A 12,395-nucleotide genomic window follows, 5' to 3' on the forward strand; every position below is an offset into this window, starting at 1 on the left:
ACTGTTAGACAATGGAAGATAAGAGGGAAAAAATCATATATGTGATGCATAGTGACACCTACTGTTATACACCTAGAGTGAGCCTTAAACATAGCAACAGAGAAAAAGAGGCTAAACAAAATCTGACCACTTTAAAATATAAATATATAAAAATAACAATTTGTAAAAAAGATATATATTTCCGAAAAAAGAGCAAGCAGGGGTCTTTGTAATTTTCTTTTTTAAATCATCAGAAACAAAGTAAATGGCATGACATGGTTTTCTAAAGTCATTCATTTAAGGCACATATGAAAAAAAAAAAAATGCAGAATTTAAGAAAGTAGGTCTACCTCTCCATTGTCCACGACTGCCATTGAACTCATTTGGCCACAAGCAATTCCAGTTACTATTTTGTTCTGTAAACAACTGGTGACTTTCCTAGGTATTGGCTGATTGGCAGTGGACCCTGAGCCAACTTGGCCAGAGTTATTGTAGCCCCAAGCATACACCTGGTAAGTAAAATGAGAGATCATAATAAATACAATTTACCTGATTTATATAAAAAAGAAGATACATTAAATAACAATCACAGCTTGACAAATGAAACAAACCACAAACAAACACTATAAGCAGCAGTTGTAAAAGTTAAACTTGTTCACCAATGTAAAAGGCTGAAAAGGATTTTCGCTGTTGGGAGTCACTGTTATGGACACATGCTTAGTGTAATTTTTGTTTTCCAACTATTATCAATGGCATCATGCACAAATGGGTTAGATCTGACTCACACAACAGATAAGACAGGAAAAATATGTTTCAAAGTCTCAAAAAGTAAATATTAGGCCAAAAGTGGTAACTACAGACAATAATCCAGAAATGTAAATATAGACATGTAAAGGCTACAAGTACCATACTCAAGCTACAGAATGGCAAGGGTAATTTACTACGCTAAAAATACCAAAGATCAGATCCCTGGAATACAGTACAATGTGCACACCAAACTCGACACAGCATCCTCACCCGACATATTCAGAAAGGAATGATTATCTGGATATTACTATTTGGCTTTTATATAGCGCCAACATATTTCACAAAGCTGTACCATAGAAGGAATAAAGACAAATAATAAGCACTTACTTTTACAAAAATAATAAAAGACATTGCCTGTGAGCTTAAATTCTAGCAAATACAGTACTTTTCATAACAAATATCCTGGATAACAAACACTGCATCGGGGAAAAAAGAAAGTTAGAGAACTAAATCTGAGATGGAAAAATATAGTCAATATGTGCAGAGTATACTGTAGAAAAACCCAAGTAGCATCTCCAGAACGTAGGAGGCTACCAAAGAGAGCGCACCTTTGTTTTGCTGTGATAGCACAATAGTGAAAGCCAACATGACAGGTAAACATAGATGAAAACCCCTTAAACCAGATAACTAGTAAAAGGATTCATGTTTTTCAGAGTATTTAGGCTAAGACAACATGGCATTAGTATAAAATAGTCTTCTCGAAGCCTGAGAGGCAAAATATGAAAGAGAATGACTGAGATACAGGTTCCATTAAGTCATTTTTACCGTTCACATGGTCAATGTCTATCAAATGGGGAGAAGAGAATTTTACTAATTGCTCTAACTCAAATAAACCATCTTTGGTGTTACTCAGCTGCCCAAGAAAAAATGAAACACGTTTAGAAGGAGATCAGTCTACTGATCACGGCATAACTTTAGCGGGTGAAACCTCAGGAATCTCCAGGATCAGTTTTAATATAAGTGCCTGCTATAAGAAAGTAATCCAATGATGTTACACACAATATGATTAAATAGACATGGCAAAGCTAAAACTGGAGGTTTCAGTTTTATTGTTTCACAAATATAACTAATAGCTGTGAATGACATGTGGTAACTGTGATGGTACGCTGTCACTTGGGCATCAAGCACTCCTTTGTTTGGGTGGACTCTGGTGTGGAGTGGCCATTTAAACTGCACAGACTTAGACCTAGCCACAACATGGAGAGACAAGATGGTGCGGAACCAGAGACTGTGTGATCACGTGGGTGGGGGATAGGACTTTCCCCTTTGTGACTCAGGGAGCTGAGTCACCTATTGTTGACTCATGCATAATGTTTTCCTGTGTATGCAAAATAGGTGTTCTGTGATGGTGTGTACTATTGGTTATTAATGGGCTAAGTGTGATTGGCTGTTTGTTTAGGCCCAGTTTTATTGGTTGCTGTTCCAAACCTTTGTGTGTTACTAATGAGTTTACTTGTATACAAAAACCTGGGTGTGTCTAATAAAAGTTAGTTCCTGTTCTACCCTCAAGCAGTGTGGGTCTGCTGTTCTTGGGGGAGAGGTGTTAGCTGACTAAACCTTTGGGAACGGGCTGACATCTGTGGTTTGGCTGACGGGAAGAAGCTGTTCGGATGGGTGTGCTCAGTCGGGGCACTGGGGAACCAGTCACAGTAACCAACATTATAAGCTTCTGCAAGTAAACAGGGACATGTTACCTCTGCAGAAGAAAGAACCGAGAGACAGGCTTCCAACTTCTCAATCATAAAGCCCTTACAATAACAATACAGAGGTACGTATAGATAAGACAAGCGTAAAGGAAACTCTGATACAGGTCAGGTGACTATATTTTCCTCAGCCATGGCTAGTCAGAAGAATCTAATAAACACTGGTGAACAACAATGGTATTGTATGACCATACTTTGTCTGTCAATACTAATGCTGTTGCTGCACACTTGCATGGGGACACTGTAGGCATTATAACTGCTACTTATCAAAGTGTGCCATCCTTCTGTTTACTGTTAAACAATTATTGATGCTTTAATGCTGAAAGACATTCCTCAACAACCCATTTCTTCTGTGTGACTCAAGTTAATGAGAAAGCAGTAGCCTGAACATCAATGGGCACTACGGGGATTGGTTTAGAATGTCAACTGACTGCTTTCAGCTAATCACAGCCACCCTTTGATGGTATGAATTGGTATTGTTTAGGAAAATGTAATCTCTGCCTTAGTGTAACCCCAGTGGGGGCCTGGGCCTGGTCTGGGCAGAGAAAGACCCTCATTCAGTTTGATATTCCTCAAAAATGGTTTAAAAGAAACACTATAAAGTGAGGAATACAAAAATATATCCCTAATGCCATAGTGTTCCACAAACCATTTAGATGTTTGTTCCCCTACTCCCGCACAGAGAGAAAGAGGTTTGATTTTCCTTTTAGCCTTTGATGCGCCGGTCTTGCCGCAACAACCCTGCACAAGATCATCAATATAATATAATCATCAATAATATATCGGCTAATCAACGCACATGAGACTAGTGTGCATGTGTGGCAAATCGCCGTAACGTAGATGCAACACTGGACTAGGAGCCATCTGAATGACTGCCACGAGAGGTGTTAATAGGCAGCAATGTAAACACTACCTTTTCTCTGAAAAGGCATCGTTTACAGAGTTAAGACTGCTGGGACATGCAATACACATCATAACCACTATAAGCTATAGGGATTCTGATGGCTATAGATTCCCTGTAAGCTGTAGTGGATCTGGTGACTAGAGTCCGTTTAGCACCGAGGGACAGCATAAGGGGACTCTAAGCACGAAAACCAATAAGATGAAATGATAAACTAGATGCATGCAGTTCTCATAGGGGTGTAAGCATCATTACAACTAATCATATGGAAAGATATGTGCGGCTTAAAGGGACACTCCAGGCACCCAGACCACTTATGCCCATTGGAATAGTCTGGGTGCCAACTCCTCTACTCTTAACCCTGCAAGTGTAATTGTTGCAGTTTTTTATAAACTGCAATAATTACCTTGCAGGGTTAACTCCACCTCTAGTGGCTGTCTACTAGACAGCCACTAGAGGGCACTTCCTGGTTCCTGTGCTAGAGCGTCGCTGGACGTCCTCACGCTGTGTGAGGACCTCCAGCGTCACTCATTTCCCCATAGGAAAGCATTGAAATGCATTTTCAATGCTTTCCTATGGGGAGCGCTAATGCGCATGCGCGGCATTGCCGCGCATGCGCATTAGGTCTCCCCGGACGGTGGGCGGGATCAGTCTCGTCCACCGGCCGACGCAGTCAGAAGGAGGAGCGTCGCGGAGGGAGAAGCAGCGACGTGGGACATCGTCGCTGCCTCTGGTAAGTTACTGAAGGGGTTTTCACCCCTTCAGCAACCGGGGATTTGGGGGTGGGAGGGAGAGGGAACCTGCAGTGCCAGGAAAACGGGTTGTTTTCCTGGCAATGGAGTTTCCCTTTAAAGGAACACTATAGCATTAGGAATACAACCCCCCCGCTAGTGTTGAAAACCCTTTAAAATACTTATACAGAAAAAAAAAGTCCTGCGCTCAAACTTCTATTACTCCTGGGCGGCAGCAACGACCATAGTAAACATCAGCTCAAATACATACAGTAAAAAACAAAGAAAAAAAAGTTACCTGTGCCTTTTCCCAAATCCCTATGTACACTGCTCAAGAAAATAAAGGGAACACAAAAATAACACATCCTATATCTGAATGAATTAAATATTCTTCTGAAATACTTTGTTCTTTACATAGTTATATGTGCTGACAACAAAATCACACAAAAATAAAAAAAATGGAAATCAAATTTTTCAACACATGGATGTCTGGATTTGGAGTCACACTCAAAATTAAAGTGGAAAAACACACTACAGGCTGATCCAACTTTGATGTAATGTCCTTAAAACAAGTCAAAATGAGGCTCAGTAGTGTGTGTGGCCTCCACGTGCCTGTATGACCTCCCTTCAACGCTTGTGCATTCTCCTGATGAGGTGGCAGATGGTCTCCTGAGGGATCTCCTCCCAGACCTGGACTAAAGCATCTGCCAACTTCTGGACAGTCTGTGGTGCAAAGTGGCGTTGGTGGATGGAGCGATACATGGTGTCCCAGATGTGCTCAATTGGATTCAGGTCTAGGGAACAGGCGGGCCAGTCCATAGCATCAATGCCTTTGTCTTGCAGGAACTGCTGACACACTCCAGCCACATGGGGTCTAGCATTGTCTTGCATTAGGAGGAACCCAGGGCCAACCGCACCAGTATATGGTCTCACAAGGGGTCTGAGGATCTCATCTCGGTACCTAATGGCAACCAGGCTACCTCTGGCTGTCCGGCCCCCCAAAGATGTGCCACCCCACACCATTACTGACCCACTGCCAAACCGGTCATGCTGGAGGATGTTGTAGGCAGCAGAACGTTCTCCACCGCGTCTTCAGACTCTGTCATGTCTGTCACATGTGCTCAGTGTGAACCTGCTTTCATCTGTGAAGAGCACAGGGCGCCAGTGGCGAATTTGCCAATCTTGGTGTTCTCTGGCAAATGCCAAGCGTCCAGCACGGTGTTGGGCTGGAAGCACAACCCCCACCTGTGGACGGCGGGCCCTCATGGAGTCTGTTTCTGACCGTTTGAGCAGACACATGCACATTTGTGGCCTGCTGGAGGTCATTTTGCAGGGCTCTGGCAGTGCTCCTCCTGTTCCTCCTTGCACAAACGTGGAGGTAGCGGTCCTGCTGCTGGGTTGTTGCCCTCCTAAGGCCTCCTCCACGTCTCCTGATGTACTGGCCTGTCTCCTGGTAGCGCCTCCATGCTCTGGACACTATGCTGACAGACACAGCAAACCTTCTTGCCACAGCTTGCATTGATGTGCTGCACTACCTGAGCCACTTGTGTGGGTTGTAGACTCCGTCTCATGCTACCACTAGAGTGAAAGCCCCGCCAGCATTCAAAAGTGACCAAAACATCAGCCAGCAAGCATAGGAACTGAGAAGTGGTCTGTGGTCACCACCTGCAGAACCACTCCTTTATTGGGGGTGTCTTGCCAATTGTCTATCCCACTTGCACACAGCATGTGAAATTGATTGTCACTCAACAACAAGTGTTGCTTCCTAAGTGGACAGTTTGATTTCACAGAAGTGTGATTGACTTGGAGTTACATTGTGTTGTTTAAGTGTTCCCTTTATTTTTTTGAGCAGTGTATATTTTAACAAATACTTACCTTAATTCCAGCCCTGAGTTCTTTTTAGAGTTCTTTTAGTGGTGGCTTTGTCTCCTCCTCCAGCAACGTCATGCCGATGGAGGACCTAATGCTGTGCATGTATCAGAACTTCACCACAGAAAACATTGAATCTTTGCTTAGATTTTGAAGACACTGGTTGTCCTCATTCAAAGCTTGCAAAAGTCCAAAGTCATTTTACAGAGTTAAACTCCTTGAAAACACATGAAGCATCTCTATTGGCTGTCTTGTTTACATTGTAGGGTTAAGGGGGCATGGACACTGCACCCAGATCACTTCAATTAGATGCCTATAGTGTCCCTTTAATGCATATCTGAAGATATTATTTATGTAGGAGTACACGTTGTTTTCTGATTAGTGGAACGAATACAAGCAAATAATATAAAAGTAAAATTAGATTACTATAACCTGTAGATTGAAAGTATACTGCATAAAACAGCAGGGAAAACCATAAATGCAACTGAATCCACTTTAGAGACCATTGCTCCAATAGTTTTTACTATACCATAGCAAAGAGACATTTTTATTTTAACTTCCAAAGTTAAAAGGACACTATAGTCACCAGAACAACTACAGCTTAATGTAGTTGTTCTGGTGAGTATAATCATACCCTCGGCCATTTTCATGTAAACACTGCCTTTTCAGCTCTGCACGGAGGTGCTGAATGTTACCCATAGAAAACACGCGCTATATCCTCCCAATGCTTTCCTATGGGAAAGCATTGGTGTAGCGGACATCATAAAGATTGATGATCTCAGCCATGGAGGCGGGACAAGCCACGGCGAAACTGGCACGGCGTGGGGGAAAAGGTGAGTAAAAACACCTCTCTCACGAAGGGGGGCAGGCACCTAAACAGACACACACAAACACTCTGATACACACATATTTTCTCTCACACACATAAACTGACATGCACACACACACACACACACACATATTTTCTCACACAAACACTGGCATACACACACTCAATGATTGACATTTGTAATTTGAATCCACCCAGCCTCCCTACCTTTGGGAGAGCTGAGTGGACTTTCACTTCAAACTATGATGACATGCAAATCTATCTGTCCTCTCCTGATCTCTCCTCGTCCCGCTTGACTAGTGTCTCTGACTGCCTCTCTGCTATTTCTAACTGGATGGCTGCCCACTTCCTTAAACTAAACTTGACCAAAACTGAAATTCTGGTCTTTCCTCCCTCAAGTGTTGTTACTCCTGTGTCTGTCTCCCTCCAAGTCAACGGTGCTACCATCAGCTCCACCACGCAGGCTCGCTGCCTAGGTGTTCTCTTTGACTCCGACCTCTCCTTCAAGCCTCATGTTAAATCTATCGCTAAAAATCCTGTCATTTGGGCGGGGCCGGGCCGCCGAGCTGGTCGGTCGCAGGCCAGCAGAGCTCCTGCTACACCACTTAATTAATCGATTTAAAAACATGCCTATATACCGAAAAGCCGACCGACGGCTACGAAGCCTGAAGCAGGGGGACCGCTGGATCCAGGGAGAGGCTGGCTCTCCGAGCTACAGTCCCCTGGAGGGGAAATCCTCACGGACTTGCCTGAGGCCTACTCCGGTGGTGAGTGGGGCGGATGGCCGCTGCCCCACTAGCCTGCCACACAGCACCCAACCTGGAGCACAACGCTGGGCGGACTCGGCCTCGTTCCCCCCCCTATGGACCGGGGGGGTGATCCCGGTCCTCACCCCAAGGCCTTGATCGGGAAACCACGGCCGAAGCTGAGAGGTCTAACCGCTAGGCCCAAGATGGCGGGCGCCATGTGCGCAAGCGACGAAGTACAGACTAACACCTAACACAGGCGCCCGAGACTGACAAGGTGGCCCCAGCTCTCAGATGGGGCTGAGCCGAGAAGCGAGTTCACTTACCCCCGCAGTCACTTCACTCAACGAATGCAATGGCGGCATAGGAGGTAACTCGCAAACAGACGGAAAGTGCCTCTGACACGGAGACAAGCCGACCATCCGCCCCACTCCAAGCCTGTAACAGACTCACCCAGGGACCGAAAACCGGGCTCCCCTTCACGGCAGACGCCGACAATTTGATTATCGGAGAGACGAGCACACTCCCGCACAGCTACAGCCCTATGGGAACCAACGAACACTCCACAATGCAGCATGGGGGGACTGCGTCCTGATACCTGCCATGATGGACACTCACTTCTCGGCATGATCACAAGGCAGAGCGGATTTTTCAAGCTCATGGGACTCTCGCTGAGCGTGGGGTCTCTGGACCGCCAGGAAGACTGCCACCAGCAGAGGCAACAATGGTGGTCCCGGTCGGCGGGGGTGATATAAGTAATGAAGCGACTCACTTACTCATAATTATAATTTAATTTACTTACAAAGCGTTGACTGTTCTGCAAGATGTTTATACTGTACCAGCATTAGCTAACTTACTTATAGCTACTTATATATGTCTAAAGCTAAGTGTATGCTAACTTACTTATAACTACTTACATATGACTAAAGCTAAGTGTATGCTAACTTACTTATAACTACTCATATATGTCTAAAGCTAAGTGTATGCTAACTTACTTATAACTACTCATATATGTCTAAAGCTAAGTGTATGCTAACTTACTTATAACTACTCATATATGTCTAAAGCTAAGTGTATGCTAACTTACTTATAACTACTTATATATGTCTAGAGCTAAGTGTATGTTAACTTACTTATAACTACTTATATGTGTCTAAAGCTAAGTGTTTAAGTCTGTTAAAAAAAAAAAATGGTGCCTGTCATTCTTGTGCCCCACATGTCAAGCGTGGGAAAGGCCAAAGGACTGCTTTTGGGGCACCTCTCGCCACTCTGTACAATTTGCGTGCACAGCAAAAATAAAGAATTTAAAAAAAAAAAAAAAAAATCCTGTCATTTCCATCTCAAAAAACATTGCGCGCACCCGCCCCTACTTAACGCCAGATGCGACTAAGGTGTTGGTCCATTCCACTGTCCTTTCTCGCCTTGACTACTGTAATACGCTTCTCAGTGGTCTTACGTGCTCCCAACTTGCGCCGTTACAGTCCATAATGAATGCGGCAGCGAGGCTCATCTTCCATGCCTCACCCTTCTGTCAGTCCCTACATTGGCTTCCTATAAAATATAGAGCTCAATTTAAAATTCTGGTTCTTGCTTTCAAATCTCTACATAATGCTGCTCCCACCTATCTATCCTCCCTTATACACAAGTATGTCCCGTCTAGGCCCTTACGATCTGCTGAAGACTTACGTCTATCTTCTGTCCGTACTCCCACCTCTGATGCTCGCCTTCAAGATTTCTCGAGGGCTGCACCGTTCCTGTGGAACTCGCTACCCTCCTCTGTTAGATGCTCACCCAGTCTCCACTCCTTAAAAAAATCGTTAAAAACCCACTTCTTCATAAAAGCGTATCAATTAAACTGTTAATAGCTCCTGACTGATTCCTCTTCTGCAACTGTCATTAGTCTAATACTATCCTTACCTTTTGTGTCATTTTACCCCACTCCCTCTAGCATGTAAGCTCATTGAGCAGGGTCATCAATCCCTCTGTTCTGTGTGTCCAACTTGTCTGGTTACAACTACATGTCTGTTCGTCCACCCATTGTAAAGCGCTGCGGAATTTGATGGCGCTATATAAATATCATAATAATAATAATGATGAATATATTTTGTTTACAAAATTAACACTGTGTCAAGAAATACTGGGCCTGGGCTCTGCCTTACAATTATTATACAAGGACAACAAAATAATCTTCTTTTATAACTTTTGTGAAACAAGAAATAACAGGCCAACTCAGACTCATATGCATGTGATAACTAGTAAAATGGTTTGACACCTTACTGTGAGACGGCACCAACATGCTGTGGTGGTTATGGTGTATGGAGTGTTCCTTTAACAGAGAATAGGCATATAGATACCATAATGCAAATAACTTGTTACAGACTAATTCAGAATATCCAGCATGTGAAAAATGCCACAAGTGCCATATAAGCCATACAAGAGGCCTTTCTAATCAAGAAGAACTATGCCTTAACTTTGTCAATTTGCACTATAGTCTACAGCAAGCATGTCAAACTTGCAGCCCACAATGAATATATTTGCGGCACACCTGCCCTGGGTCCGCTTTCTGCTGTGCCGGAGACCAGCCGCAAAACAGGAAAGATATTTCCTGTCTGATTCTCGTCTTCCCTCCCACGCCCACAAGAGCGCAGAGTGTCTGTCTGTCTGCAGAGTAGACCAACCACTCCCCCTTCCCTCCTGCTCGCAGTGTCAGAGGAGCGTCTGGCCTGCTTGAGCAGAGAAGAGCAAAGCTGGAACTGGAGTACAGGCGGCTCATCTTAAGGTAGATGAAGAGGGGCTTGGGGGACCTTCCTGTATTAGAGTGGTGGTGGGGGGGCAGTTTGTTAATGTGAGGGAGGGGGCAGTGTATTAAATTGGAGGAGGGAGTGGGCAGTGCATTAAATTGGAGGAGGGAGTGGGCAGTGTATTCATTTGGGGGAAGGAGGGGTCAGTGTATTCATTTGGGGGAGGGAGTGTGCAATGTGTTAAATTGGAGGAGGGAGTGGGCAGTGTATTAATTTGAGGGAGGCAGTGTATTAAATTGGGTAGAGGGAGGGAAGTGTATTAAATTAGAGTGGTGGGAGTGGGGCAGTGTATATTTAATTAGAGTAGAGGAAGTGAATTAGAGTAAGGGGCAGTGAATTTGATTGAGTGAAGGGGGCAGTGTATTGGATTTGTGGGCAGTGTATTAGAATGTCGGGAGGGGGCAGTGTATTAAATTGGGTCGGCATGGAGGTGCTGAACGCTCCCCATGGAAATGCTGATTGGCCGCGCAGCTTTTTGTCACACTTGCACAATAGCCTCCCAATGCTTTCCTCTGGGAAATCATAGGATTGGCCGAGATCTTCACTTTGGCTGAGATCATCAAACTTGATGAACACACTCATAGGACTTCAAAATCAACACGATAACAGTTTGTTTTTTATAGCCGTGCAACAGCATACATTCACCACTTCAGTCCCATTACCAAACGTTTCTTAATATGTCAAGGTAGTTGGACTGAAACATTAGTTTTATGTTAATGTACTTCTCCTTCAAATAAATTCGCTCTTTTGTTTACTTTGAAGCCCTACGAGCATGAGGATCTCCAGTGTCAGTTAGGCAACTTTTTTTATACTGTACTTTTCAAAATAAACCTACGTTTCTATATAAAACTGACGTTTTAGTTTTTTTGCGGCCCACTTAAACTTAAACCTTGTTTATTTGGCCCGTGTTAGCCTTTGAGTTTGACATGCTTGGTCTACAGCTATCTCAGTGTTTATAACATTGCTTTATAACTTGTTACACACAAGTATAGAGGGTTGATTTATGGGATACTGGTATCATAAATATATCCTTTGTATATACTCTTTTATAGAGCTCCATAATAGAGCATTGAGAGCTTACTAAAAAAGAAAAACTGATTATTATTGTCCAAGTGGCAAATAGCTCAAACTGGTGTTAAAAAGAAAAGGAACTATTTTACCCATGCTTGTTATGTTATTTTATTTAATTAATCCAACACCAACTGAGGCTATGGTTATATAGTAAAAACCAAAGAAAAACAAGTTACTTGCGCTCTCTCCTTTATCCCTATGTATTTTTAAAAACAAATGGAGTTCTTTTAGTTACCTACAATGGCCATGGGAGGATGAGCCCACCTGCCAACATCAAGGCAGACCCCCCTAAGTGGGTCCTAACTCTAACCATTCACCTTGCTTCCTTGAGTGTATATAAAAAATACCCCTTTCTGTCTCAGAGATTTTTGCCAGAGGTTCAAGGAAGCAAGGTGAATGGTTAGAGTTAGGACCCACCTAGGGGGGTCTGCCTTGATGTTGGCAGGTGGGCTCATCCTCCCATGGCCATTGGAGGTAACTAAAAGACCTCCATTTGTTTTTAAAAATACATAGGGATAAAGGAGAGAGCGCAACTTGTTTTTCTTTGGTTTTTACTATATATTGGGGCTATGGTTATATGTTGTGTATCTGACAGCTAGATAGAACAGAATAGTCTGTAACACTAACTAAATGTACTATGTACCAATATGACCCAGGACAGTTTACCAAGTTAGATAGGATGATTGAAGCTGCAATACTAATTACATAAACAAACTTTAAGCGTAACTAATAATCTCATAAACCTTTCTAGCCTAGCGTTGATGCAGAAAAGTTCAATTGTCTGACGTACAACTTGTTTAGCGTGTAATTTAAGTAAGAAATGCAATATGTCTTAATGCTACAGATGAATAGGAAAAGCCTCAATACTATAATATGTGTTGACAAAACCAAGTCCCACCCGACCCTTAAAAAAACAAAAATGTGCACAGTATTTTCTTATGCCATTTAATGTTCTACT

General features: G+C 43.3%; 1 protein-coding gene across 6 annotated transcripts in view; it reads right to left on the minus strand.

The window, feature by feature from the left end:
• Positions 1-12,395, minus strand: part of RCBTB2 (RCC1 and BTB domain containing protein 2) — a 101,290-nt gene that overhangs the window by 46,526 nt on the left and 42,369 nt on the right. For all 6 annotated transcript variants that reach the window (XM_063426017.1, XM_063426014.1, XM_063426016.1 and 3 more), the window contains one exon: positions 330-488. In XM_063426017.1, the coding sequence (XP_063282087.1) occupies positions 330-488 (159 nt within the window). The remainder of the gene's footprint in view (positions 1-329; positions 489-12,395) is intronic.

The sequence above is a fragment of the Pelobates fuscus genome, chromosome 1 (assembly GCF_036172605.1).
Source record: "Pelobates fuscus isolate aPelFus1 chromosome 1, aPelFus1.pri, whole genome shotgun sequence".
In the NCBI taxonomy this organism is placed as follows: domain Eukaryota; kingdom Metazoa; phylum Chordata; class Amphibia; order Anura; family Pelobatidae; genus Pelobates; species Pelobates fuscus.